General features: G+C 44.8%; 1 protein-coding gene across 2 annotated transcripts in view; it reads left to right on the top strand.

The window, feature by feature from the left end:
• igdcc4 (immunoglobulin superfamily, DCC subclass, member 4) overlaps positions 1-27,924 on the top strand; it is a 229,898-nt gene that overhangs the window by 138,118 nt on the left and 63,856 nt on the right. For both annotated transcript variants that reach the window (XM_038813330.1, XM_038813329.1), the window contains exons 10-11: positions 260-430; positions 7,321-7,551. In XM_038813330.1, the coding sequence (XP_038669258.1) occupies positions 260-430; positions 7,321-7,551 (402 nt within the window). The remainder of the gene's footprint in view (positions 1-259; positions 431-7,320; positions 7,552-27,924) is intronic.

Raw genomic sequence — 27,924 nt, 5'->3', positions numbered from 1 at the left:
CCCATGTAAACATTATCAAAACCCCTGAACCTGAAGTTTAAATCATGAAGAACAAAATGCTTAACTTGTGATGCCAATTAATATCTGTTCTTAGTTTATGGTTTTTGCTGGAAGTTTGCCAGAAATGCCCACATGCAACATATATATGGAAATGTAAAGAATTCTATCTTGTAAAACTCGCACAAACTTTCCTGCAAATTCAGACTTTCTTTTTGTATTCATCTACAGTTAATATAAATCACCTCTGTTTGTGTAACAGATCGGATTTATTCAATTGAAGTTGATGGAAATGAGACTCAAGTCACGCTTCCTACTGTACAATCCAAGAAAATTTACAAAGTTCGGATTGCAGCAAGCACCAGTGTGGGATATGGCGCACCATCAGAATGGACTCAGCACTTGATCCCTGAACGAAATAAGCTGATAATGGGTAGGAATGATCTCTTTCCGATTAGCAGGTTCTTTAAAGGTGAATTTTCAACGAAATATAGAATGTACATTTTATAAACACAGTGTGACTGGTGTAATGTGTCCTTCATTGTCCACTATAGAATCTGTGCAATATCCATCCCTGTTTAAGATACACTCTAGGTGGCATGTTGTCCACTTTAATTTAGTGCATACTGCCTACCTGGCATATTCATTAACCTTATACCATTAGAAATTTCTTAACTTTCATTATTTTTACATGCAAAGAAAAATATGACTTTTAGTGAAGCATTTCACTATGGGGCAGCACGGTAGCATGGTGGTTAGCATAAATGCTTCACAGCTCCAGGGTCCCAGGTTCAGTTCCCGGCTGGGTCACTGTCTGTGCGGAGTCTGTACATCCTCCCCGTGTGTGCGTGGGTTTCCTCCGGATGCTCCGGTTTCCTCCCACAGTCCAAAGATGTGCGGGTTAGGTGGATTGGCCATGCTAAATTGCCCGTAGTGTCCTAAAAGTAAGGTTTGGGGGTGGGGGTGGGGGGGGGGGGGGTTGTTGGGTTACGGGTATAGGGTGGATACATGGGTTTGAGTAGGGTGATCATTGCTCGGCACAACATCGAGGGCCGAAGGGCCTGTTCTGTGCTGTACTGTTCTATGTTCTATTTATAGTGATGAGTTCAGACAATGTTGCCACAATTTATCTGCACTAATTTACATCAGTACCTACTCTGCAGTTTTGCCCTGCCAATGATGCTCACAAGTCCTGGAAAATTACTAGCTATGGAGTCACTTAACTGTAATTGGTCTGTCTGCTAGGGAATAGTATATTATTTTTAATAATTGCTCAGAACTGATTCAAGGAGCCACAGCCATCATTCCCAGGTTGTTATTTGTTTTCTTTTGGGTGCAGACACTGATCCCAATTCACAGATGAACTGGTAGTATAAATAATGTTTTTTTTTAATGAACTAGCAGTTACTCTAGTTTTTTTGCACATCAGAGCGAACTTTGGGTTTTGGGTGGTAGGGGACTTGCAACCAGCAAAGCTAGCACAGCTCTTTCAAGGCACATGATTAGAAACTTAACTCAAAAGCGTGTATAAAACATACATGGGACATCTGAGAATTGAAAAATAATACAACTAAAGTCTCCATTACCATACATGACTCTGTGTTATTTTTTATTAATTTACGAGATGTGGGCGCCGCTGGTTAGACCAGCATTTATTGCCTAACCCTAGTTGTCCTTCAGAAAGTGGTAGTGAGCTGCCTTCTTGAACCGCTGCAGTCCCTGAGGTGTAGATCCATTCACAGTGCTGGAAACCTAAAACGTACACACCCATGCAAGTGGAGAGTATTCCATTACACTCCTGCCTTTTGCCTTGTAGATGTGGACAGGCTTTGGGGGGTCAGGAGGTGAGTTACTCTCCATAGGATTCCTAGCCTTTGACCTGCTCTGGTAGCCACAATATTAGTACAGCTAGTCCAGTTCAGTATCTGATCTACGGTAAGCCCCAGGATGTTTATTGTGGGGGATTCAGCAATGGTAATGCCATTCAATGTCAAGGGCGATGATTAGATCCTCTTTTGTAGAAGATGGTCATTGTCTGGTACCTGTGTGGCATGAATGTTACTTGCCACTTATCAGCCCAAGCCTGGATAATATCCAGGTCTTGTTGCATTTGAACATGCTTCATTATCTGAGGAGTCGTGAATGGTGCTGAAAATTGTGCAGGCATCTGTGAACATCCCCACCCTGACCTTATGATGGAAAAGAGGTCATTGATGAAGCAGCTGAAGAAGGTTGGGTCAGCGACCCTGGGGAACTCCTGTAGTGATATCCTGGAGCTGAGATGATTATCCACCAACTACTACAAACATCTTCCATTGTGCCAGGTATGACTCCAGCTAGTGGAGAGTTTTCCCCTGATTCCCATTGACTCCAATTTTGCCAGTGTTATGGGCCAGGGTTTAAAGAACACCAAAGTATACCATGAGTTCACCTGACCGACAACTGTTTATAGATTTTGAGAATGAGGAGCACAAGGGCCTACTCTTCAGGTGTTATGCAACAGAGGCCTTAAGCACTTGTAATCAAAAACAAAGTTTATTCTACGAATTCAGTTAACATTTTATGAACACACAGTAAACATTTTTATCAACTACAAACATAAATAACCCCCACAGACACAGTACTCTATATTTAACCCTGAATAACTTCCCTTTACTGTTTCACTCAAGTAACAACATTCATAAATCAGACAATCCCTTTTACCACAAAACAGTAGGTTTGAATTCCTTCCAGAACACACTGGGATTCTCCCATCCCGCGGCAGTGTCCACGCCGTTGTAAACAACGTCGTGTTTTACGACGGCGTGAACGGGCCGCTGCCAGGAGTAATTCTGGCCCATACAGGGGGCCAGCATGGCGCTGGAGCGGTTCGCGCTGCTCCAGCTGCCGATCCCGGCGCGAACTGTGCGGTGGCCTCCTTCAACCCACCGGCCCCGACGCAACATGGCGCAGGAGTACAGGGGCCGGCGCGTAGGAAAAGAAGCTGGGGGACAGAGAGGCATTCCCGCGATCAGGACCCACCCCGGGGTCGGAGGCTCCCCACCCCCAGGCCGCCACCCGACCCTTGCACGCAGAGTTCCCGCCGGCTACGAGCAGGTGTGGACGGCGCCGGCAGGACTCAGCGTTGTAACTGTGGTCGCTCGGCCCATCCGGGCCGGAGAATCGGTGGGCCGGCCATGTAGAGCGGCCCGCGACCAGCACGGCGCCAACCATGCTGGCGTCGGGGCGGCCTGGCCTGGTCGCGGGGAATTCTCCGGCCCAGCCCAGGGCTGGGATAATCCCACCCACAGTTATTACTTTGATGTTATCAAATGATCTGGAGACACCTTTTTAACATGCAGAGAGGGAGAGAGACTCTAAGATCCTTGTAGTCTGAATACAGCTTCCAACTGTCTAAACCGAAAGTAAAACTCAGAGTCACAAGCAGCTTCCAGCTCAAAACGAAAATAAAAAACGAGAGCCACAGTCCAGCTCCACCCACACAATGACATCACTGCAGCCATTTGAGAAGACGAGCAGTTCTTAAAGGGACGTCCCATGACACTAGGGCTACTTTTTGCCTACTGTGTCAAATTGTGCCTTGATGTTGAGAGCAGTCACTCTTACCTCCAATCTGGCATTCAGCTCTTTTGTCCATGTTTGAACCAAGGCTGTAATGAGGTCAGGAGCTGAGTGACTGGTGGAACCCAAACTGAGCATCCATGAGCAGATTATTGCTGAGTAAGTGCCGCTTTATGACGTTGCTGATGACTCCTTCCATCATTTGCTGTAGATAGAGAATAGGCTGATAGGGCAGTAATTGGCTGGGTTGGATTTGCCCTGTTTCTTGTGTACAGGACACATCTGGGCAATTTCCATATTGCCGGATAGATGCCAGTGTTGTATCTGTCCTGGAAGAGCTTGGCTAGGAGCATGGCACCTTGCGGAGCACAAGCCTTCAGTACTATAGCCGAAATATTGCTAGTGCCTTCAGCCGTTTCTTGATAGTATTTGGAGTGAATCGTATTGGTGGAAGACTGACATCTATGATGCTCAGGAGGAGACCGAGATGGATCATCTGCTCGGCACTTCTGGTTGAAGATTATTGCGAATGCTTCAGCCTTGTTTTTTGCACATGTATGCTGGGCTCCTCCATCATTGAGGATAGGGATATTTGTGGAGCCTCCTCCTCCAGCGAGTGGTTTAATTGTCTGCCACCATTCACGGCTGGATGTGGCAGGACTGCAGAGCTTAGTTCTGATGCGTTTATTGTGGAATCGCTTAGCTCTGTATATTACTTTCTGTTTATGCTGTTTGATTCGCAAGTAGTCCTGTATTGTAACTTCATCAGATTGACACCTCATTTTTAGAAATGCCTGATATTGCTCCTGGCCTACTCTCCTGCACTCTTCATTGAACCAGGATTAATTCCCTGGCTTGGTGGTAATGGTAGAGTGGGGGATTTGCCAGGCCATGAGGATGAAGATAACATAAGAACTAGGTGCACGGGAAGGCCATCTGGCCCTTCCAGCCTGCTCCACCATTCAATGAGATCATGGCTGATCTTTTGTGGATTTAGCTCCGCTTTCCCGCCCGAACACCTTAACCTTTAATCCCTTTATTCTTCAAAAAACTATCTATCCTTATCTTAAAAACATTTAATGAAGGAGCCTCAACTGCTTCACTGGGTAGGGAATTCCATAGATTCACAACCTTTTGGGTGAAGAGGTTCCTCCCAAGCTCAGTCCTAAATCTGAGGTTTTACTAGGTGTCATGCCCCCTAGTTCTGCTTTCACCCGCCAGTGGAAACAATCTGCCTACATGTATCCTATCCCCTTCATAATTATCTCTGTTTCTATAAGATCCCCCCACATCCTTCTAAATTCCAACGAGTACAATCCCAGTCTACTCAACCTCTCCTCGTAATCCAACCCCCTCAACTCTGGGATTAACCTCGTGAATCTCCTTTGCACACCCTCCAGCGCCAGTACGTCCTTTCTCGGGTAACGTGACCAACACTGAACACAATACTCCAGGTGTGGCCTCACTAACACCTTATATAGTTGCAGCATAACTTCCCTAGTCTTAAACTCCATCCCTCTAGCAATGAAGGACAAAATTCCATTCGCCTTCTTAATCACCTGTTGCACCTGTAAACCAACTTTTTGCGACTCATGCACTAGCACAGCCAGGTCTCTCTGCACAGCAGCATGTTTGAATATTTTATTATTTAAATCATAATCCCTTTTGCTGTTATTCCTACCCAAATGGATAATCTCACTTTGTCAACATTGTATTCCATCTGCCAGACCCTAGCCCATTCACTTAAACTATCCAAATCCCTCTGCAGACTTCCAGTATCCTCTGCACTTTTTGCTTTACCACTCATCTTAGTGTCGTCAGCAAACTTGGATACATTGCACTTGGTCCCCAACTCCAAATCACCTATGTAAATTGTGAACAATTGTGGGCCCAACACTGATCCCTGAGGGACACCACTAGCTACTGATCGCCAACCAGAGAAACACCCATTAATTCCCACTCTTTGCTTTCTATTAATTATCCAATCCTCTATCCTTGCTACTACTTTACCCTGAACGCCATGCGTCTTTATCTTATGCAGCAACCTTTTGTGTGGCACCTTGTCAAAAGTGTTCTGGAAATCCAGATATACCACATCCATTGGCTCCCCATTGTATATCATGCTGGTAATGTCCTCACAAAATTCCACTAAATTCGTTAGACACGACCTGCCCTTTATGAACCAATGCTGCGTCTGTCCAATGGGATAATTTCCATCCAGATGCCAAGCTATTTCTTCCTTGATGATAGATTCCAGCATCTTCCCTACTACCGAAGTTAAGCTAGCTGGCCTATAATTACCCGTTTTAATTTTTAGTACAATTCTGCTGATGGCCCATAGCGCCTCATGGATGCCCGTTCTTGAGTTGGTAGATCTGTTTAAAGTCTATCCAATTTGACAAGGTGTTAGTGCCACACAACACGATGGAGGGTATCCTCAATGTGAAGACAGGACTGTGTCTTCACAAGGACTGTGAGGTGGCCACTTCTACCGATATTGTCACGGACCGATGCATCTGCAGCAGGCGGGTTGGTGAGGACGAGGTCAAGTATGTTTTTCCCTCTTGTTCATTCCCTCACCACCTGCTGCAGTCACAGTCCAGCGGCTATGTCCTTTAGGACCCGGCCAGCTCTGGAACTACCGAGCCACTCTTGATGATGGACATTGAAATCCCCCATGCAGAGTATAGTCTGCAGACTTGCTACCCTCCATGCTTCCTCCATGTGGTGTTCAACATGGAGGGGTACTGATTCATCAGATGATGATGGACAGTACGTGGTCATCAGCAGGAGGTTTCCATATCCATGATTAAGCTGAAGCACTGAGACTTCATGGGGTCCAGAGTCAATATTGAGGACTCCCAGGGCAATGCCCTCCCAACTGTATATCACTGTGCCACCATAGCCAAGAATACTGATAGTGGTATCTGGGATATTGAGGCCACATATATCCTTTTGATTGTAACTATATCAACTTGCATTTGTATAGCATCTTTAACAGAGTAAAATGCCCCAAGGCACTTCACAAGTCTTGTCAAAGAAAATTTGGTACTGAACCACAGGTGATATTGAGGTTGCAGGTCAAAAACTTGGTAATGAGATAGGTTTTAAGAAGCGTTTTAAAGGAGTACAGAGAGGCATAGGAGGAGTTTAGGGAGGGAATTCCTGGGTTTGGAGCCTTGGTAGCTGAAGGTACACTAATTAGCAGTGAAGTGATTAAAATTGGAGATGCTAAGGGCAGCACGGTGGCGCAATGGTTACCACTGGGACTGCGGCACTGAGGACCCGGGTTCGAATCCCGCCCTGTCACTGGGTCACTGTCGGTGTGGAGTTTGCAGATTCACCCCGTGTGCGTGGGTTTCACCCCCATAACCCAAAAGATGTGCTGGTTAAGTGGATTGGCCATGCTAAATTGCCCCTTAATTGGAAAAAAAAAAATTGGGTACTCTAAATTTATTTTTAAAAATTGGAGATGCTCAGGACCAGAATTGGAGGAGCGCAGGTATCTCAGAAAGGTGTAGAGCTGGAGACAGAACCGGATGAGAACATAGATGGACTTGAAACCAAAGACGAAAATGTTTAAATTGATGTGTAATTTGACTGGGGGCCAGTGTATTTCAATCATCGCTGGGTAAGAAGCTAAAAAACTTGAGTTAGGACGGCAGCAGAGTTTTGAATGACCTCATGTTTGGAGAGGCTAGAACATGACCAGATAATTACTGTTATCACTTTGTTATCATGACCTGTTCTTCTTTGCTCCAGTCCCTTTTGCTCCAACAGAAATGAAGGTGAAGACAAAAGTAGACTCACTGCTGGTCACATGGCAACCACCCTCTAATCAAGTCCAGATCCAGGGTTACAAGCTTTATTACAGAGAAGCAGGCGTAGATGATTCAAGCAAAGAATTAAGGGAATCTAATAACGAGGAACACTGGACAAAAGGACCAATACGACTTAGAAGAAAAGTGAAGCAATACGAGATAACTGGATTAGGTTAGTCAAACTAAACCAACTGCCATTTTGATAGCAATATCATGGAGTATATTTTGTTGAACTATGTAATTTTCACAGAAATTGTAGATTTCAAATGGAAATAATGCTACCAGTTTAAGCATTGGTTACGACTCCACATCAGTGAGACTAATTGCATAACTATTGCTTTGCTTGCTTTCAATGTTTTGGTGAGCAAAGTGCTTATATTTTTGTGTTCATGCTTAAAACTACATGTTCCTCAACACCAGAATGTACAACATTGTGGCATGACAACAGATACGGTTTTGTCTTAACCCTTGTGAGGGCTGAACAGTGCTTCATGTGGATAAATATTTGTCAAATGCTCCCAGTGGATACTTTGTTTTTTAAAAATTTAGAGTACCCAATTATTTTTTCCAATTAAGGGTGCAATTTTAGAGTGGCCAATCTACCTATCCTGCACATCTTTGGGTTGTGGGGGTGAAACCCACGCAGACACGGGGAGAATGTGCAAACTCCACACGGACAGTGACCCAGGGCCGGGATTCGAACCCGGGTCCTCAGCGCCATAGGCAGCAATGCTAACCATCGTGCCACCGTGCTGCCCCTCCCAATGGATACTTGAGTGATTCCATGATTTGTAACTGTGTTAAATGCATAGGTTTTGAATTCATTTAAATCTTGTCCCATAAATCTGCTTCATCTCTTTGGCTTCCAGTTCTTTCTCTCCAAAATAAATGTTTGAGCCATTCGCCTGTGAGAAATCTTGCACATTGGTTTTATTTCTGCTACTTTATTTAACCAGCCTACTAGAAACTTGATTAATGTTTTTTTTTCATATCGAGTCAGCGCCAACCCTCCGAAAGATCACCCAACCCAAGTCCACCCCCTCATCCACCCAGCCCTATCCTTGTAACCTAATCTGCAGTCACCCAAGGCCGGAATTGAGCCCGGTTCCCTGGCACCGAGGCCCCAGTGCTAATCACTGTGCCACTGTGCTGCCCCTGGGAACAGAAACTGTTCTCTTCCCCTTTGCCAGTTAAATCCACCTCTCGAATCTACTTCATATTTCTCATGTTGTCCACTGCACAAATGAAGCAAAACCAAAATGGGACTATAGTTTTGCTCTTAATTATGACATAACATTTAGAATCAATACTGTAGACTCGTAGAATCCTTACAGTTCAGAAGGAGGCCACTCGACCAATCGAGTCCGTGCCAACCCTCCGAAAGACCACCCAACCCAAGTCCACCTCCTCATCCACTCAGCCCTATCCTTGTAACCTAATCTGCACATTCCTGGACACAAAGAGGCAATATAGCATTGCAAATCCACACACCATTGGACTGTGGGAGGCAACTCCATGCAGTCACCCAAGGCCGGAAATGAGCCCGGTTCCCTGGCACCGAGGCCCCAGTGCTAATCACTGTGCCACTGTGCTGCCCCTGGGAACAGAAACTGTTCGCTTCCCCTTTGCCTGTCATAAATCACTCTGGTAAAGCAGCGAGTGGTATGTATTGCTGGTGTTCACATAATATAACTAAATAGGCCTTCAATTTTTCGGCCTTTTATTTGTGGAACCTTTAAAAAAGAAATTGGTAAAAACACAAAACACCAATTAATAGTCTTGATGTACAGTCAGATGTTAAAACAGGAAGGGCCTGGAGCAGAAAATTGGAGATGAGTCAGAACTCTATTGTTATCCACTGTTATAACTTAAACATTACGATAATTCATCCATTAATAAATGTTATGATCATTAGTATTTAGGTATTTATTGAAACAACACTGGTCTCAACATTTTTAGTTGTTGAGCATGAATGGTTTTATCAGTTTCAACCAAGATGGTTGAAAACTTCAACCATCTTGTTCCTTCACTTCACTAGATATCTCCTTGTGCCAATGTGCCTTTGACAACTTATAAACTTATTGTAAATAATATTTGTATGCATTATTTGTATGGAATATTCACATCTACATTACATGTCTGCAAGACGTTGTGCCAAAAATGTAAAAAGTGAATATTTCACGATGCACAGAAGCTGAAAGCTTTCCTGACTTTGTGTCCTTTGTGTCTCTCACTCTGGTTTAGCACAGGGCTAAATCGCTGGCTTCGAAAGCCGACCCAGGCAGACCAGCAGCATGGTTCAATTCCCGTACCAGCCTCCCCGAACAGGCGCTGGAATGTGGCGACTAGGGGCGTTTCACAGTAACTTGAAGCCTACTTGTGACAATAGGCGATTTTCATTTCATTATAGTTAGAGATATGGGTCAGGTTTCTCCGAGCCCGCACCGGGTCAGAGAATCGCCGGGGTAGGGGGCGAGAATCCCGCCCCGCCGCTCCAACGCCGGGCTGCCGATTCGCCGGAGAATCGACGTTGAAAGCAGCGACCGCGACGATTCTCCGCGCTCGAAGGGCTGAGTGCCTGCCGAGTCCCGCCGGTGTGGTTCACATATGGTCCCACCTGGCAGGACCTCTGCGTTCTGGCTGCAGGCTCCAACCTGGGGGGAGGGGGGGGGGGGGTTGGGCGGATCTGACTCCAGGGGGGCCTCCATGGTGGCCGGGCCCGCGATCGGGGGCTACCGATCAACGGGCGCCCTCGTTCGGGAGGGGGGGGGGCGCCTATATTTCTCCGCGCCGGGCTTCTGTAAGGCTCTGCCACGTTGCGCGGGGGCCGGCGCGGAGACGGCAACCATGCACATGCGCCGGCCATTCAGGGCCAGCTTCCGACGCTGGAGCAGCGCACATCACTCCGGCGGCATTCTAGCACCCCAAAGAACAGGAGAATTACTGGGCCTGGAGGACCATTGATGCCGGTGTCGCTCTCGCCGGTTTTGACCCCGGTGTCAACACTTTCCCACGATATCGGAGAATCCCGGCCGTGGTCCATATATTAAGTACATTGGGGAATCAATGGTTGAAATGCTCTTCACAGGGCAACCTTCAGCATGATGTTGCACATATGCCATAATACCACCAGATGGTGCACCAACATTTCCCTAAGATTTATTTCACTTCATGAAGGTCCTCTACGTGTATACTCAGCAATGCAACTAAACCCCTTTACTCTTGTTTGAAGCTATCTTCTACATTGCATCTAATTTTATCCAGCCTCTGATACATGAGGCCACTTTTCCTCTCGTGTATTCTGCATATTGTGGTAGATGAAAATAGTCTCACATAGACCATCACATGGGTATAGCTGTGATAGAAGAATCATAGAATCCCTACAGTGCAGAAGGGGGCCATTCGGCCCTTGGAAAGTGCATCCCACTTAAACCCGCGCTTCCACCCAATCCCTGTAACCCAGTAACCCCACCTAAATTTTTGGACACTGAAGGGGCAATTTAGCATGGCCACTTCACCTAACCTGCACTTCTTTGGACTGTGGGACGAAACCGGAGCACCCGGAGGAAACCCACACAGACATGGAAAAACTGTAAATTCCACAGTCACCCGAGGCCAGAATTGTACCCTAGAGCTCTGAGCAGGCAGTCTAATCCTTGTGCTACTGTTCCGCCCACAATGATGACTCTTGTATAAAAAGATGACCTCCTGCCTAATGATTTGCTGCAGTGTTTATTTATCCCAAAACTTAATTGCATGTTTTTGCTTCCAAGCCAGGCTCAATTACACCAGCAAAGGCATCTTTCTCCCTCTACTAGCACTTCCACTTCCACTGAAAGCACAATCGTTCATTGCTGTTTCAATATTGAAGACAAAAGCCTTTTCTGGTTTGTCTCTGGAATTGTAAACATTTTGCATTCCTGATAAATTATGGAGGTGGACATAGACGTCTTAATTACAGTAACAGCTCATTGAACTTAGTACAATTACTGTCAGTTTTGTTTTGTTATCACGGGTAATTGAGTGAACAGTAGAGTTTTTTTTTCTCAGCTGTTTGAAAATATCCTTGTACAGGCTTTCTATCAAGAATCAAAACATTGTGTTTGTACTATTTCCTAAAGATTGCACAAAGCATCTACAGCAAGATCTATTTCAGGAGTTTTGCACATTAATCTGTTGTCCATTGCATTGACAAATAATCTTATTATGTTTGGAGGTGATATTCATCAATAATATTTTTTGTTTCTGACATACTTTGGTCTGGATTCTAGACTCCTGCATATACAAAAAAAAAGAGCAGGAATAGACCCTTGAGCCTGCTCCGCCATTTAATGAGATCATGGCTGATCTGATAGTAACCTCAAATCTGCATCCTGCCTACCCCAGTAACTTATCAACCCCTTGCTTGCCAAGAATCTGTCCACCTCTGCTATAAAAATATTCAAAGCTTCCACTACCTTTTCAGGAAGAGAGCTCCAAAGATGCTCAACCTGAGAGGAAACATTTTGCCTTATCTCTTGTTTATTTTTAAACAGTGACCCCCTTGTTTAGATCTCTCCCAAAAGAAAATACCCTTTCCATATCCACCCGGTCAAGACCCTTCAGGATCTTATATGTTTCAGTCAAGTCACTACCTACTCTTTTAAACTCCAGTGGATATGAGCCCAGCCTGCCCAATCTTTCCTCATAAGGGAATCCACCCACTCCAGTCTGGTAAAACTCCTCTGAACTGCTTCCAACACATTAACATCCTTCCTTAAATAAGGTGACTAATACTGCACACAGTATTCAGTTCCCTTCACAGTAAATTAGCTTTCCTGATTAGAACAGTACATAGAACAGTACAGCACAGAACAGGCCCTTCGGCCCTCGATGTTGTGCCGAGCAATGATCACTCTACTCAAACCCACGTATCCACCCTATACCCGTAACCCAACAACCCCCCCCTTAACCTTACTTTTATTAGGACACTACGGGCAATTTAGCATGGCCAATCCACCTAACCCGCACATCTTTGGACTGTGGGAGGAAACCGGAGCACCCAGAGGAAACCCACGCACACACGGGGAGGACGTGCAGACTCCGCACAGACAGTGACCCAGCCGGGAATCGAACCTGGGACCCTGGAGCTGTGAAGCATTTATGCTAACCACCATGCTACCGTGCTGCCCACTAACTGTACTTGCATACTAACCTCTTGTGATTCATGCACTAGGGCAGTCAGATCCCACTACACCTCAGCTCTGGAGCTCTCGCCATTTAGATAATGCGCTTATTTCTATGTTTCCTGCCAAAATGGTCAATTTTGCATTTTCCCCACATTATTGGATTAGATTTGGATTGGATTTGTTTATTGTCACGTGTTCCGAGGTACAGTGAAAAGTACTTTCTGTGAGCAGCTCCAATAGATAATTTAGTACATGAAAATAAAATACATAATAGGGCAACACACAGTACACAATGTAAATAAATAGACACCGGCATCAGGTGAAGCATACAGGAGTGTAGTATTAATCAGGTCAGTCCATAAGAGGGTCGTTTAGGAGTCTGGTAACAGCAGGGAAGAAGCTGTTTTTGAATCTTTGTGCTGTTCTCAGACTTTTGTATCTCCTGCCCAATGGAAACAATTGGAGGAGTAGTAAGCCGGTGGGAGGGGTCTTTGATTTTGTTGCCCACTTTCCCATGGCAGCGGGAGGCGTAGATAGAGTCAATGGATGGGAGGCGGCTTTGTGTGATGGACTGAGCTGTGTTCACGACTCTCTGAAGTTTCTTGCGGTCTTGGGCCGAGCAGTTGCCATACCAGGTTGTGATGCAGCCAGATAGGCTGCTTTCTATGGTGCATCTGTAAAAGTTGGTAAGAGTTAATGTGGACATTCCGAATTTGCTTAGTTTCCTGCTTTCTTGGTGGTAGCGTCGACGTGGTGGACCAGGACAGATTTTTTTGTGCTAGGAATTTCTGTGCTAGTCTTGATTGACTGTGATTTCTAGGATGCTGTACGTTTGGCTGAGTGTTATTGTACAATTAGGAATTTGAAGCTGTCAACCATCTCCACCTCAGCCCTGTTGATGCAGCAGACAGGGATGTGTACAGTACTTTGCTTCCTGAAGTCAATGACCAACTGTTTAGTTTTGCTGGCATTGAGAGATAAATTGTTGCTGTTACACTAGGTTCTCTATCTCCCTCCTGTATATTGTCGTTCTTCGAGATCCGACCCACTATGATTATGGGTATGCGGTATGCGAATTGCAGTGGATCTAGGCAACCTGGGAGTATTATGGGCCAGGGTTTAGAGAACACCAACGTGTCTCATGGAGTTCACCCGACTCACAACTTTTAATAGATTTTGGTTATGGGGAGCACAAGGGTCCACTCTACAGGTGTGATGCAACAGAGATCTAAAGTACTTTTAAAACAAAACTGTTTATTCTATGAATCAGGTTAACATTTTATAAACACACTATAAACATCTAAGGAACTGTCAACTCAAATACTCCCCCAAAGAGTACAGTACTCTATAAATAACCTTTAATCTTTCCTAGCAACATCCATAAGACAAATACCCTCCTTTAAAAAAGATAGCAGGTTTTAATTTCTCTACTGAGAGCAGTTATCACTTTTAAATTAGCAAGTAATCTGAAGGTATTCTTTACATGCAGAGAGATCAAAATTACACCTTGTTTGGCTGGATGCAGCTCTAACTCTGAAAATGAAACTAAATGAAAAATGAAAATCGCTTATTGTCACTAGTAGGTTTCAAATGAAGTTACTGTGAAAAGCCCCTAGTCGCCACATTCCAGCGCCTGTTCGGGGTGGCTGGTATGGGAATTGAACCCGCACTGCTGGCCTTGTTCTGCTTTACAAGCCAGCTGTTTACCCCACTGTGCTAAACCAGCCCCTGTAAAAACACACTGTAGTTGCCAGCTCAAAAACGAAAGTAAAGCAGACAGACATCCCAGCTCCACCCACACTCTGACATCACTGCAGCTATTTGATAAACATTCATTTCTTAAAGGTACATCCACTATAGCTATTTTATAAACACCTATTTCTTAAAGGTACACTCACATGACAGGAGTATGCAGTTGATGCGGCTTCATGGCCAACCTCTCGAAGCACGTCATTACGATTGATGTCACGGCCACTGGAAGGTAGTCATTGAGTTAAAGGCAGAGGAGAGTGGTGGTGGATGTGAATTGTCCGGGACTCTTCATGTTGCCTGGTTCTTCTTTGCTGCCGGTATGATGGTGGTCTTCTTGAAGCAGGTGGGGACCTCGGAACGGAGTATTCTCCATTTGCCAGATCTTTGCCTACTCACTTTATCTATTTATATTTTTTGTAGCCTCCTTATGTCCTCTTCATATCTTCCTTTTTTACCTATTGATGCGTCATCAGCAAATTTGGCAGCTATATCTTCAATCCCTTCATCCAAGTCATTTATATGAATTGTAAACAGTTGAGGCCCAGCACTCATCCCTGTGGCACATCACTCATTACAACTTGCTATCCTGTAAAATACCCATTTATGCCTACTCTCTGCCTCCTGTTAACCAGCTAATCTTCTGTCCATGCCAATATGTTACCCCGTATGACATAAACCTTCTGCAATAGCCTTAGATGTGACACTTTATCAAACGCCTTCTGGAAATCAAAGTGTAGTGCATCCACCGGTTCCCCTTTATCCAGAGAACAGATTACTTCCCCAACGGACTCCCAATAAGCTGGTTAAATTATTTCTCTTTCACAAAATCGTGTTAACCCTGCCTGATAATTAGCTGCCCTGCAACAAAATTAAAACCAATACATCAACTATCTCATTAGACACTTTTTTAAACCATAGGGTGATGTCCATCAGGTTCTGGGCTCTTGTCTGCCTTTAGCTCCAACAATTTACTCAGTACCACTTCTCTAGCAATTGTAATTTTCCTGAGTTCCTCCCTTTCTTCAATTTCCTGGTTTATAGCTGTTCCTGGGATGTTACTTATATCCTCTATAGTGAAGGCTAATGCAAAATATCTGTACAATTTATCTGCCATCTCTTTGATTTCCACCATCAATTCTCCAGATTCGCTTTCTATTGGGACATATATCATGCTGATGTACTGAACATCTGATTTCGCGAGAAAATTCATCTGAGCTGAAACTTGTCTGGAAAATCACATTGTTACAAATAACTAGTCTTTTAAAAGGTCTGTTTCATTTTCATAGCTTTAAATAATGATTTGCAGGTTTTATTACATCTAGGTAAACACATGCTGCTTCAATTTATAATTTGTTTTGGATTTCCCCAGAAGCATTGTCTATCTTCTCCAGGCAGTTCCTCGATCTGTTCTGGAGCATTGGCAATTTTGTCAGAGTTTGTAGAGGAGCATATCCCTTTACAAGGTTTACTTCTTTTCGATCTGAGCAGTGCTATTATCAAACTTATGTCTAAATGGCTTACAATAGTTTAGATCTCTACTCACTTTCAGTAATGGAATAACTTTATGTGGAGTAGAGAAAAACAAATTTTTTTGGAATCTGTAAAGTTGTTGGATCCATACTAGTTAGTGAATTAACCATTGGTGTATTCTGTGACCGAGCTTCTTTGATGTTGAAGAAATGTTGTCGGACTGTTAGTACAGAATTGTGACCAGAACGTCACGAGTTGCAAACCCTAATTTCATGTTCACTCCTGGAGCACAAGAGGGAGCACAAGCTCTGTGTCTCAATGTTCTGTATTCATCCAGAATGTCAGCATTAAATAACAGATTTTGCACACTGCCTTTCTGTTTAAAAAATGAGTTTTTCCCTTTTTTTAAACAAAACAACATATCCATAAAACTGATATACAGCTCAAACAATTCACCGTGTATAGAAAAGAAACAACCCAGTTGGTTCATCTAACCCAGCACTTCAACCTTAAAAGAAACGAGTAAAAGGATGGAGAGAAAAGGGACAGGATACAAAGAATAGGTGAAAAGGCACACACCCTACATTAAACTAGGGACAGTACTGCATATTCTACGGAATGCCTTGTAGAAGTAAAACTGACACCATGGAACCTGTATATTTAAGATGGGAGCCATATATTTTTAGGAATGAGTCTTACTTAAATCGAAGTATACAAGTTAGAAATTCCATTGTACTACACTCCATAATAATTTTGTGCCAGCTCTGTACAGAAGGTCACTTGTCATTGACCGAAGAACATAAAATATTTTTCCGTGCTGCAAATGTTAGAATATTACACAATCGTTTTTCATTGACATCAATTATATGTTTATCTGGAAGCCCCAGAATCAAATAGACAGGGTCCAATTCCAAGGTCATATTAGATATTTTTTTCAGCTCTTTAAGTATACCTGACCTATAGTTTTTTTTTATTTTGACACCAGACCAGACACGGAGTATAGTCCTCCATTACAAATCCCCCCCTTCCCCCCCCCGATCTCTTCATCAATATTCTCTGCGAGATTCCTTTCCCAAATCTCTAAATCTCTTGCATATTTGTATTGGATCTAGAACATAGCATGTCATAAAACTTACTAATTAATCGCTTTGGTTCCATGAATGATAATATTTTTTCTATAGGGGAGACACTGGCATTAAGATGCAAAGTTGTTTTATTAAAAATAAAGTGAATAAGTGTAAGTATCTAAAGAAAAAATGTCTGGGAATTTTGTATTGTGCACACAATTGCTCAAAATGTAATAAGTGAGCCTCTCTAAACTGATCCACCATTCTTGTAAGGTCCCTCTCACTCCAAATGTCAAAACTGTGGTCTATAAGACCTGGATGAAAATCAGGGTTTCCCTGTATCGGAGTGAGAGCAGAAGTTAACATAGATCTTCCCTCCAAATCACAGACCATTTTCCAAACCTTCAATATTAATAATTATTGGATTCTCCTCTGGTAATGTCTTAAAATGTGTTAAGAAACAAAAGAGTTTGTAAAAAATATTCAGTCTGACGAACCTCAATATTAAGCCCAAATGGAAGTGGGGTCCCATCTTATCCATTACTGTATAAATCTTAGATGAGAGATTATATTCGGCACCCCAAGGCCCTCTTTCGAACTTGTAGGTTGTAATTTGGCCAGTTTTAAGCAAGGTTTGTTTGTTCCATATTAAGGAGCTAAACCCCCCCACTGATATCCATCAAGACCTTAGCAGAAAGTAAAGTTGGTAACGTTTGTAGAGGGTAAAGCAAACTTGGTAATACATTTATCTTAATCAGTACTATCCTGCCCAACCATGATAAAGGTAAAGAGGTCCACCGATGTAGATTACACTTTATAGATCTGAGCAATGGGATTAAGTTTGTCCTGTACAACTGACAGAATGAGGATATAATAAAAATCCCTAAATAAGTAAATCCAGAAGGGACCATTTGATGGGGAAAGGAGCAAGGGGAGGGAGACGCCCTCTGAGCCTTCCTAGTGGCATAGCCTCAGAATTAGCTAAATTTATTTTGTAATTTGAGAAGGAGTCAAAACGATCAATAATGTCAATATTAGCAGGAACAGAAATTTCAGGCTGAGACAAAAATAGTAACACATCAACGTACTAAGTAATATTACGCTGTTTTCCACCAAAAGCCAAACCAAATACCAAAGGGTTCTGTCTAATTGCCTCAGCTAAGGGCTCTATAGTAATTGCATATAACAGGGATAGAGGGTAACCCTGATTGTTCCCCTGAAGACATAAATTATTAGACCTTTAACGGTTAATGAGAGCTGCTGCAAGTGGGTTTTAATAAAGCACTTGTGTCCATTTAATAAAACCCGCCTCCAGTCCAAATTTATTGAATGTGTGAAATAAATAGTTCCACTCCACCTGATCAAATGCTTTCTCTGAATCCAATGAGAGCACCGAGCTGACTATCGCCTGTTTTTGAGAAACCTGAATGATATTTAATAATCTCCTGACATTGTTACATGAACTACAGCCTTTTATAAACCCAGTCTGAGGGTGGTACGGTGGCCCAATGGTTAGCACTGCTGCATCAGGGCGCTGAGGACTCGATCCTGGCCCTGGGTCATTGTCCGTGTGGAGTTTGCACATTCTCCCTGTGTCTGCATGCGTCTCACCGCCACAACCCAAAAGGATGTGCAGGGTAGGTGAATTGGCCATGCTAAATTGCCCCTTAATTGAAAAAAAAACTGGGTGCTCTAAATTTTTTTTTAAATCATCACTCTGGATAATTAATGGAAGACATTTTTCTATACGCAATGCCAGTATTTTAGAAAGTAACTTCAGATCCATATTTAAAAGCGAGACTGGCCCATAGGAGACACAGTCTTCTGGATTTTTGCCTGTCTTCAAAATTAAATAAATATTTTGTCCTGTAGTGTAGAAGACTCTAGGAGGTAGCTGTCCTGTTTTGAATGAATGGTTATTCATACTACTCAAAGTTCTATTAGCATATCTTTGAAGTCCTTCCAAAATTCACTTCCAAAACCATCGAGTCCCGGAGCTTTACCAGATTGAAGATCTTTCAATGCAGATAATACTTCCTCTTTAGAAATGGGGTGTTTAAGGTCAACTGTTGGTCCTCAAAGTGTTGGGAATTCTAAAAAACAGAAAAATAGCTTCATATGCATTAGTGCACCTTCAGAATGATCTGTTTTATATAAATCACCATAAAAACCTTTTAACTGAATTATTAATATCCTCAGTCTTAAACATTCTATTGCCCTTTGAATCCAATACAGAAAATTAGTCCGAAAGTCTGGTATCTTCTTTGTAAGGAGAGCTAAGTATCTACTTGGTTTATTTCCAAATTCATATAATTTTTGATTTGCAAATGTTATACTCCTTTCAGCATGTTGAGTCAACAAGGAATCCAACACTGTTTGGACTGCATTAATTTCTTTCAAGACTAAATGGCTAGGATATCCTCCCATACGCTCTGCTTCAGCCAGTCTTATTTCCAGCTCATGCTGTTGTTCCATCATTTTATGCTTTCTGCTGAACATATAGGAAATTATCAACCCCCTTGCAAAGCTTACAGGTCTCCCACTGGATTGAGGAGTTGACTTCAGAAAGAGATTTGATTGAATTAACGGAAAAAGACAAATTTGGGTGTAAATTTGTACCATAACTCACCTCCCAAATCTCCAGTTGCACAAGAAGCACCAGCAACATATATAGTAATTTTCTAATAAATTTAATTTGTCCGTACCTTTACAAGAACACCGGTTACCAACTAACGATTCTTTAAATCCAAAATAACAACCCTCAACGACTATTTTAAAAAACAGAACAAATAATCTTGAACAGTTAACTCTAAGGGAGTTTTCCTCACCAAATATGAGGCCTTGTTTGACTAAACAAACATACGTTCCATATTTATAGCCTCTCTCTTCAAGAAAGAAAAATTGAAATCTAATATAAAGAAAAAGAGAACGAATCACCATCCCTGTAATCCATCCTCGCCTATTGAGACAGAAGTCACACATCCATCTTCCAGCCATGGCACCAATCATATTTAACATAACATAAGGAGACAGGTAATATGTACAAAGTTATTAGAAGCAAATATATAAAAAGGGAGACATTTCTCATGCAGCCCTAATATTATACAACCTGCCAAGCGTATTCCTTGACTAAAAGAAAAACACGCTGACGAATATTGCTCAACAAAATTATGTACGAGTCCCAACATTTCTTAAGAGGAATAACCCCTGTAGTGCTCAGTTACTAGCCCATCTCTGTCAGAATGATAAGTACAAAGTAAGAGAGCATAATAAAAAGGGATAAAGTCCTAACTTTACGGTCAACTGCAACCTGTCAATAATGTCATTCAGCTGAGAGAGCTGAATTATTGTCTTCCACAGAGTTCACGAAGGCCATGACTTTAGATGGGGTATTGAATATTGAATGTCACTTCAATGTGGCTGGATGCAGTAGGACATACTGTATTTCAGTGGTCTTCAGACATCTTCTAACTTAGTCAAAACACTTGGGTCTCTATTGCACCACCGCTGAAAAATCTTAATAAAAAGAGACCTTTGATCCATCATAAAGGAAGGTCCCACTTCATCTAGCTGCCGGCATCATTTTTGGTGCATTTTGGAGTTGTGGAAACGCATAATTGTCCCAGGGTCTCCAAGCAAGTAAACAATGTATTCTTTCCAATTTAAAGCGCCCGGCTTTCATTTCTATGTTGAGAAAGCATGGTAGCTAGCTCTCAAATTCACTAACTGGGAACTTTCCCTCAGCTCCCGCTGATAAATCGATAATCCAAACATTTTTCCTCCGGCCTTGGTTTTCTAAATCGTCCACATGTTCCAACATTGTGAGCAGCTACTTTTCGATAGACTGTAAACGGGCCTCTACCAATGAAGTTGTGTTTTCCACAGTAAGAATTTTATCTTCAGTTTCATCAAGCCTTTTGCTGTGTTCTCCAGTTCTATAGCATGAGTACTGATATTGTGCATAATAGATCGAGTTCCTTCTCATCAATGATTTTGATAATATTAGTAGCCATCAGTTGTAACGACTGTGAAAGTGCCAGATCAAGAGCTGACTCTGTCGCTGAGTCGCCATGTTCAAGAACTGATTCCTCTCCAGCTACCTCCAGCTGATCTTTCTTGTTGATTTTCTTGACAGTTCTCTGCATTCTGGCAGTAGAGTTCGGCCACAAATCCTCCAGGGACATAATGTGGAGTTTTTGTTTTTGATTTGAATGAGTGTGAGCTCTTTGAGCACAATAAATGAAAGGATTTCCAGCAGAGTAGCGCCAGAGCTCACAGGAAATGCAGCTATTCCTGCGTCCGTATCGTGTGACCCCTGCATACTGCTTTTTCTGGAGACACATTTCTCTTGATCAATTCTTGTAGAATTTCAAATGAAGAATCACCATCAGTTATTGAATCAGAGTTATGGGAGGATGCATCAAATTATGGAACTCTGTGGTTTGATTTTTTCAGTGCTTTTGGACATCGTCATGGTTAAAATTCGAAAATGATTGATGATGGCTGCGATTTAACCACCGCAGTGAATAAATAGCAAGAAAGGCCAAAATCGAGATTTGTGCCCAGGTCCGAATCAGTTTGCATTTTAACTGGCCCACTCCCAAAGGCAAGTACCAGATCACGCCCAGACATGGCAAGCATATAATTGACCCTCATTTGCATTCATTTCCATCTCATTCGTTAGATTGAATTCAAATGCAGCAGCTCCCGGGGATTAACCGGCCCCCCAGCAGGAAGTCACGTGGGTGTTGTTTAGTACTCCTTTTTAAAACTGGGGGATGGGGGGGGGGGGGGGGGGGGGGGGGAGAGGTAGAGTTTTGCCTCTGTGAGGCCTTCAAAACATCTTTTATTATTGTGGAGACCCATAACAGGGGCAACCAGAACTGCTGCCTGCCTGTCCTACCAAACACTTCCAGGATAAAGCCCTGTTCTGGCTTCTATGCTGAAGATCACTTTAACTTCCTTTGACTGTGAGCAGCCTCTGGATTCACAGATGAAGGCTATTTCAAATGAGGAATTAGCCTTGTTAATTGTGAGAGCACTTCACGCTCCTCAACTCAAGTGGCTCGTCAAGGGCACATGTGCCATGTCTGAGAGGATGATTTGTACATTGCATTTCAATCAAACTTTGATGCCTGAATACTGTGGCTGAATTCCAGGAACTTCAGCACCATAGAGGCAGCAACCAACAGTCAATCACTAAATAGCTGGGCTTCAGCACTGTGGATCTTCTCGCGACCAAAAGGTAAGTGTGTGGATCAGGGGAGGTCGCCTGAGCACTGTATTCTTAATGTTCCCAGCAGAGGCCTGGGTCCAGGAGTTCGTGATGTGGCCGGTGGTGAGAGTGCAGAACAAGGTTTTCCAGCACAACTGGCTCAATGGATGGCATTCTGAGAGAAAGCGGGACACGGAAGGGTAGGGGAGGCTTGGAGGATTTGAGGGTCCCAGGATGTAAACCGTAACTGATTGTTAGTCTCTCGCCTTCTCCAATTCCTTACAGATACTAAGATGGCTGGTGTTATCGGCCCGCAGAGGCAGCCCTCGTGTTGCTGGTCACAGCCCAAGCAGCCAGATGCTGGAAAGGCAACAGCGTCGGCGCAGGCTGGAGGCAACACCCCATGTGCAGGAGGCAGCCTGAAAAACTGGCCTCCCATCTGGCCAAGGAGGAACCCGTGGGAGGGGCCAACTACTGCCCACGTTGTACAGGTGTCGATGATCTTTTGATGAGATGATGAATAGCATGTGCCGCAGGGGACTCCGTCTCAACAAAGAGACAATGCGGCACTTCTGCCACGCCCTCGTGGACTTGGCACCTCGTGGAGGGAGGAAGCCACCACTTCCGGTGGCCGTGAAGGTCACCACATCTCAGAACCTTTGTGCAGCCGCATCATCCAAGGCTCGAGCAGAGACATGTATTGCATTTCTCAAGCTACAGCCCACAAGTGCATCCTTGAGGTCACGGATGCCCTGTATGCCTAGGCATCCAACTACCTCACCTTCAACCTGGACCAAGCCCATCATGCCCCACGTGCGTGGGTAATTGATGTCACCTGCGCGCCAGGGCATCAGGAAAGGATTCCACTCCCTGAATATTCAGATTGTATGCCACCACTGCCTAATAATAATCAACTTTTAATGTCTCAAGTATGAAGTTACTGTGCAAACCCCTGTTGGAGTAAACTGGTATGGGAATTGAACCCGTGCTGCTGGCCTTGTTTTGCATCACGAACCAGCTGTCTAGCCCACTGAGCTGAACCAGCCTATGCATGTGTGTGCACGCTTCCTAGGGAGCGTGCATGACAGCTACAGTCCGGCTTCATCGAGGACCACCCCAGGATGATAGGTTGGCTCTTGGGGAACAAGTGGTACCGCTGAAGTTCTGTCTGATGACGCCAAGGCGGAGACCCGATGTAATGAGGCCCATGTTGTCACGCGCCATGCCATAACTGCTCAAAAATGTGGTTCCAGTGCCTGGATTGCTCTGGTAGTGCACTGCAGTGTACCTCCCAAAGGGTCTCTTGCTTTCTGGTGATCTACTGTGCCATCCACAACCTGGCACAGCAGCATGCTGTGGGACATGGGACATGTGGCCTCGTCTGAGGAGGGGATGGAGAACATGCCATGGGAGGACCCGCAGGAGTAAGGAGGACAGGCGGAGCAAGGGTCCGGCATGCCCAGAGGTCCAAGGAGACCCTCATCCTCCCTCGCTTCTCATAGGACAAGGTTTTGGCAACTCACTTCCACCCCCCCATCATTCCACTCCTCCTCCCCATACCCCTCCTCACCATACCCCTTTTCTCCCCATTTCCCTCCACTCTCCATACCCCTCCTCCCCATTCCCCTTCTCTCCGTTCCCTCCTCCCCATTCCCCTCCTCCCCATATCCCTCCAACCTCCAATCCCCTCCTTGCTCCTATTCCCTCCTTTTCCATCTCCTCCTTTTCCCCATTTTCTTCCTTCGCCCCCAATCCCCCTCCCATTTCCCTCATCCACTCCATTTCCCTCTCCCTCCCCAACTCCCTGGACACCCTGTTCCACCCACCTGGATTCTGTGTAACGTCACCCCAGGGTGATGGGTCTGTGTTGGCAGTGTCAGCAGGTCAGTATTCAAGGCAGGAGAGATAATAACTCGCTGTGAGATAAGCTTTGCTGCTCTTCAGTTTATGCCAAAGTTTTTCTTTGTCTTAATTTTCTTTTTTTTTAAGCTCTAAAGACCACACTAACTAGGCCTCGCAACCCCACCCAACCTGCACAACCCTGGACACCAAGAGGCAATTCAGCATGGCCAATAACCCAACCTTCACATCCCTGTACAGTGGGAGGAAACCGAAGGACCCAGAGGAAACCCACGCAAACATGGAGAGAAAGTTGAAACTTCATACATCCAGCCAGCCAAGGCGGAATAGAAGCCAGGTCCCTGATGTTGTGACATCGTTAAGTTGCACCCTGCTGTGCAGACTCCTATCTTTCTGTGGACAGCGTGCTCATACCCATCCTCTGAACGGGGTCTGCATCGAGAGCGTTTGATCTTAGACCACTGTACCCAAGAGGTGGAGATTTGGGGGGGGGGGGGGGGGGGGGGGGGAGGTGTGGTCTACAGGGGGTGGGGGTGCAGGCTGGCCCGCTGTAAGGATCAACGTGATACAGGCTTCACATGTATCACGTGTAAAATGTTTTAATAGTGAACATTGGCATTTCCATTTCCCCTAGGTACAGATAGTGAACCCCCCACCCTGCCCACTCAGTACTCCTCAATCTTTTCTCTTTTTTAAATAAAGTTAAAGTGCCCAATTCTTCTTTTCTGCAATGAAGGGGCAATTTAGCATGACCAATCCACCAACCCTGCACATACTTGGGTTGTGGGGGTGAGACCCACCCAGACAAGGGAGAATGTGCAAACTCCATACAGCCAGTGACCCTGGGCTAAGATCGACATCGGGTCATCAGTGCTGTGATGCAGTAGTGCTAACCACTGCACCAACTTGCCGCCTTTAGTGCTCCTCAATCTTGACCTTTTGTAAGAAGCCCTACAACACCAGGTTAAAGTCCAACAAATTTGTTTCAAATTACTAGCTTTATTTGAAACAAACCTGTTGGACTTTAACCTGGTGTTGTAAGACTTCCTACTGTGCTCACCCCAGTCCAACGCCAGCATCTCCATATCTTGACCTTTTGTGGTCTGCTACTACATCTAAGTGTGTCCCCAGGATGCACATCAGAGGTGGAGGCAGTCTGCTGCTTTCTGCGCCCTGTGGCCTTTGATGCCTTGGTGGATGTCCTCTGGAGGGCCTGAAGCCAGAGGACTCCGGCCAACTTAACAATGTCACTGGCATCGCCTTGCCCCCCTGTTCTACTTTCTGCCCTTCAGATGCATCGCTGTCTTAAACCAGGGATTCGGAAGAAGTGAAGATCGCATTCGTCTCATTGGTGACGGGCCCTGGGTTGGCCTCCAGCACTTCCTCCTCCATAACGGTCCCTGTATAGCGCAGGGGTACTCCATGGGATGGAGGGGCTGCTGAAGTGAGCTCCAGAGGCCCCTGAGTCATCTGGCTCAGTCAGTCCTGGCGGCTCCCCATTGACTGGGAGGTGATGTCGAGCCCTCAGCCATGGTCGTCACAGACTGAGCCATGACTTGGGCTCAAGGTGCGGACATCGTGCTCCAGGCTTTCTACTGCGGTCGCCACCCCAGTAGTTTTGGCTTCAGTGGCACGCATTGTCAGTATCATCTCCTGCGCCCCTAGCCTTGGAGACTCCTCCAATTGGCTATGCACTGAATGTCAGGGCTGTATCCTATCTACATTCGCTCTGGGATAACCTTGTCCAGGGTTCGGCATTTGATAAATCTGACTGGGACCCAGCTGAGCCCTGGGATCCAGCAAACCACCGACTACTGTCTACCTTGGATGTCCCTGCCTCCCCCCTGATGTGCATCAGCAACTGTGGTGCTCGCCAGATTGTGCCCCAAAAGCCTGTCCACTAATGTCACCCACTGACTGTGTATGTGCACTGCTGGAAGGTGGGGATGATAGCTCTGATGCCCCGTGCTGGTCTCCTTGGTGGTCGCCTCCGAGATGGTCTCTTGGGTGGCGAGCTGGGAACAACTCCGGATGGTCCAGCCCCATCAGATGGAGATCTTATGAGACAATGAACATGTGGTCAGTGAGAGCAAAGAATCACTTTTTCTGACATGAACTACTCACTTGACAGGTCTTCTGGGTGAAGGGGCAGTGGATCCTCACCTCTGTGACGCAGACCAACCTCACTGTCGGTGACTGCTCTCTCCTCAGACAACCCCACGATTTCCAGGGCCTGTTCTTCATAGAGGGTGAGGTCTCGGATCTCTGGTACTCACCCCACCCCCGCTCTAGACCGTTTCATGCTTATTATGGATTATCTTCTGCTTCAGGGCCAAAGAGAGACAAGTTTGTGAGCTTGATGGCTCGGGGGGTCTATAGCAAGTGGCATGTGTGGGCGTTGCATCTGGTATGAAATGGTTGCGCTGGTGGGTGCCAGGGGGTGCTGAGGAACAAGCATGAAGATCAGTGTGGGGAGGGCGTGAGGTGTCAGCCAGTGTTTTGTTGGGATGGGGAGGGGGGTAGGCGGAACTGATACCAGGAGAAAGGTGGTAACTTACTGTTGCAGCTCGGTGGACATCGTTGGTCTTCTGCTGACATTAGACGGCGGTCCTCCTTGTCATGCTGCCTGAACTAATTGCCACTCCCAGGTGGCATTTGTGTCCTGCTGCTGGTCCTCTGAGCCCCTGGGGGAACAGGATGTCTCGCCTTGTATCCACAGTTTCGAGAAGCCTGGTCAGGTCGGCATCCCCAAAGCGAGAAGCAGGTCTGTGCACTGCCATGCTTGTGTGTTGACTGGGAATGAATAGTGAGGGAACGTTTAAAAGCAGCTGCCCCATGTTAGCGGCGAGATTCTGAGGCGCCAATCTGGTGAATCAGACAGCGAGACAGCCAGTAATGGCAAGCCTCAAACAGGAGCTCATTTTCGGCACTCAGTCTCATTAAATAAGGTCCGTGATGTCGCCGACAGAGCCGTCGGGAAACACCCTGTCAATCTCAGCCAATATGGCACTTAGAGATGCTTCTGTTAAATTGTGCCCCTTGTTTCTGTTGCTTCTTATTGCTACCTGATGTTTGATTTACCATATGGAAGAAGCATTCCATTCAAAACTGAAATGGATTGCTTATTTTTTCTGAATTTAAATTTTCTTTTTCATATTTTCAGCCGACACTGCTAAGCAAAGAGTGCAATCCCTTATTGAATTTTAATTTCAGTCTAGTATCCTCAAAAGTAATGATTTAGGAACAAAAATTGTTTGTAGAACACATCGGCTTCCACTATTGCATTTCAATTTCAAAAATCTGATTCCAAAATGGACCAGACAATTAAAAAAACGTATGAGTAAGATTGAACCAGTATTTTATGTTGTCTGGGTTTATCTGTATCAAAGCAACTTGAACTAAAAGGTGCAATTTGAAAATGAGATATGATTGTATTTAGTATATTAGCTGACCTTACAAGAGGTTTCGAACCCTCCCAGACTGCCCTGGAACCTCCAGAAATTAATGGTTAATCTCCTGAACATTGTTGTGAGCAACCAGGAAAATAATGGAGATTTCCAAAATGAAGATTGAAAGGTAAATTTGATTTATGTTGACATTAGCTTCTCATTCATGGCAGCTCTAGTTCATCCAGTGTTTAAAATGCCAAGACAATGTGCACAAGTCTTGTTTGATTCATCTTATTGGTGTATTTATTCTGCCTTATGACACTACGGTGAAGTTAGTGCTCCAGTCTCGCCGTGTGGTGTAACCCCCCCCCCACGCCCCAACTTTGTGAAGTATGTTGGCAACCCTACATTACTTAGCCGTAATTGTGCATGTGATATAATATTTAATTATGTTATATATGTACTGAGCATTGCTGCCTCACGGCTCTGAGGTCCCAGGTTCGATCCCGGCCCTGGGTCACTGTCCATGTGGAGTTTGCACTTTCTCCCCGTGTTTGCGTGGGTTTCACCCCCACACCCAAAGATGTGCAGGCTAGGTGGATTGGCTGCACTATGTACTGAGAA

Source organism: Scyliorhinus canicula, chromosome 12 (genome assembly GCF_902713615.1).
Source record: "Scyliorhinus canicula chromosome 12, sScyCan1.1, whole genome shotgun sequence".
Lineage (NCBI taxonomy): Eukaryota > Metazoa > Chordata > Chondrichthyes > Carcharhiniformes > Scyliorhinidae > Scyliorhinus > Scyliorhinus canicula.
The sequence above is the reverse complement of the archived record's forward strand: the minus strand, read 5'-3'. Positions and strand labels throughout refer to the sequence as shown.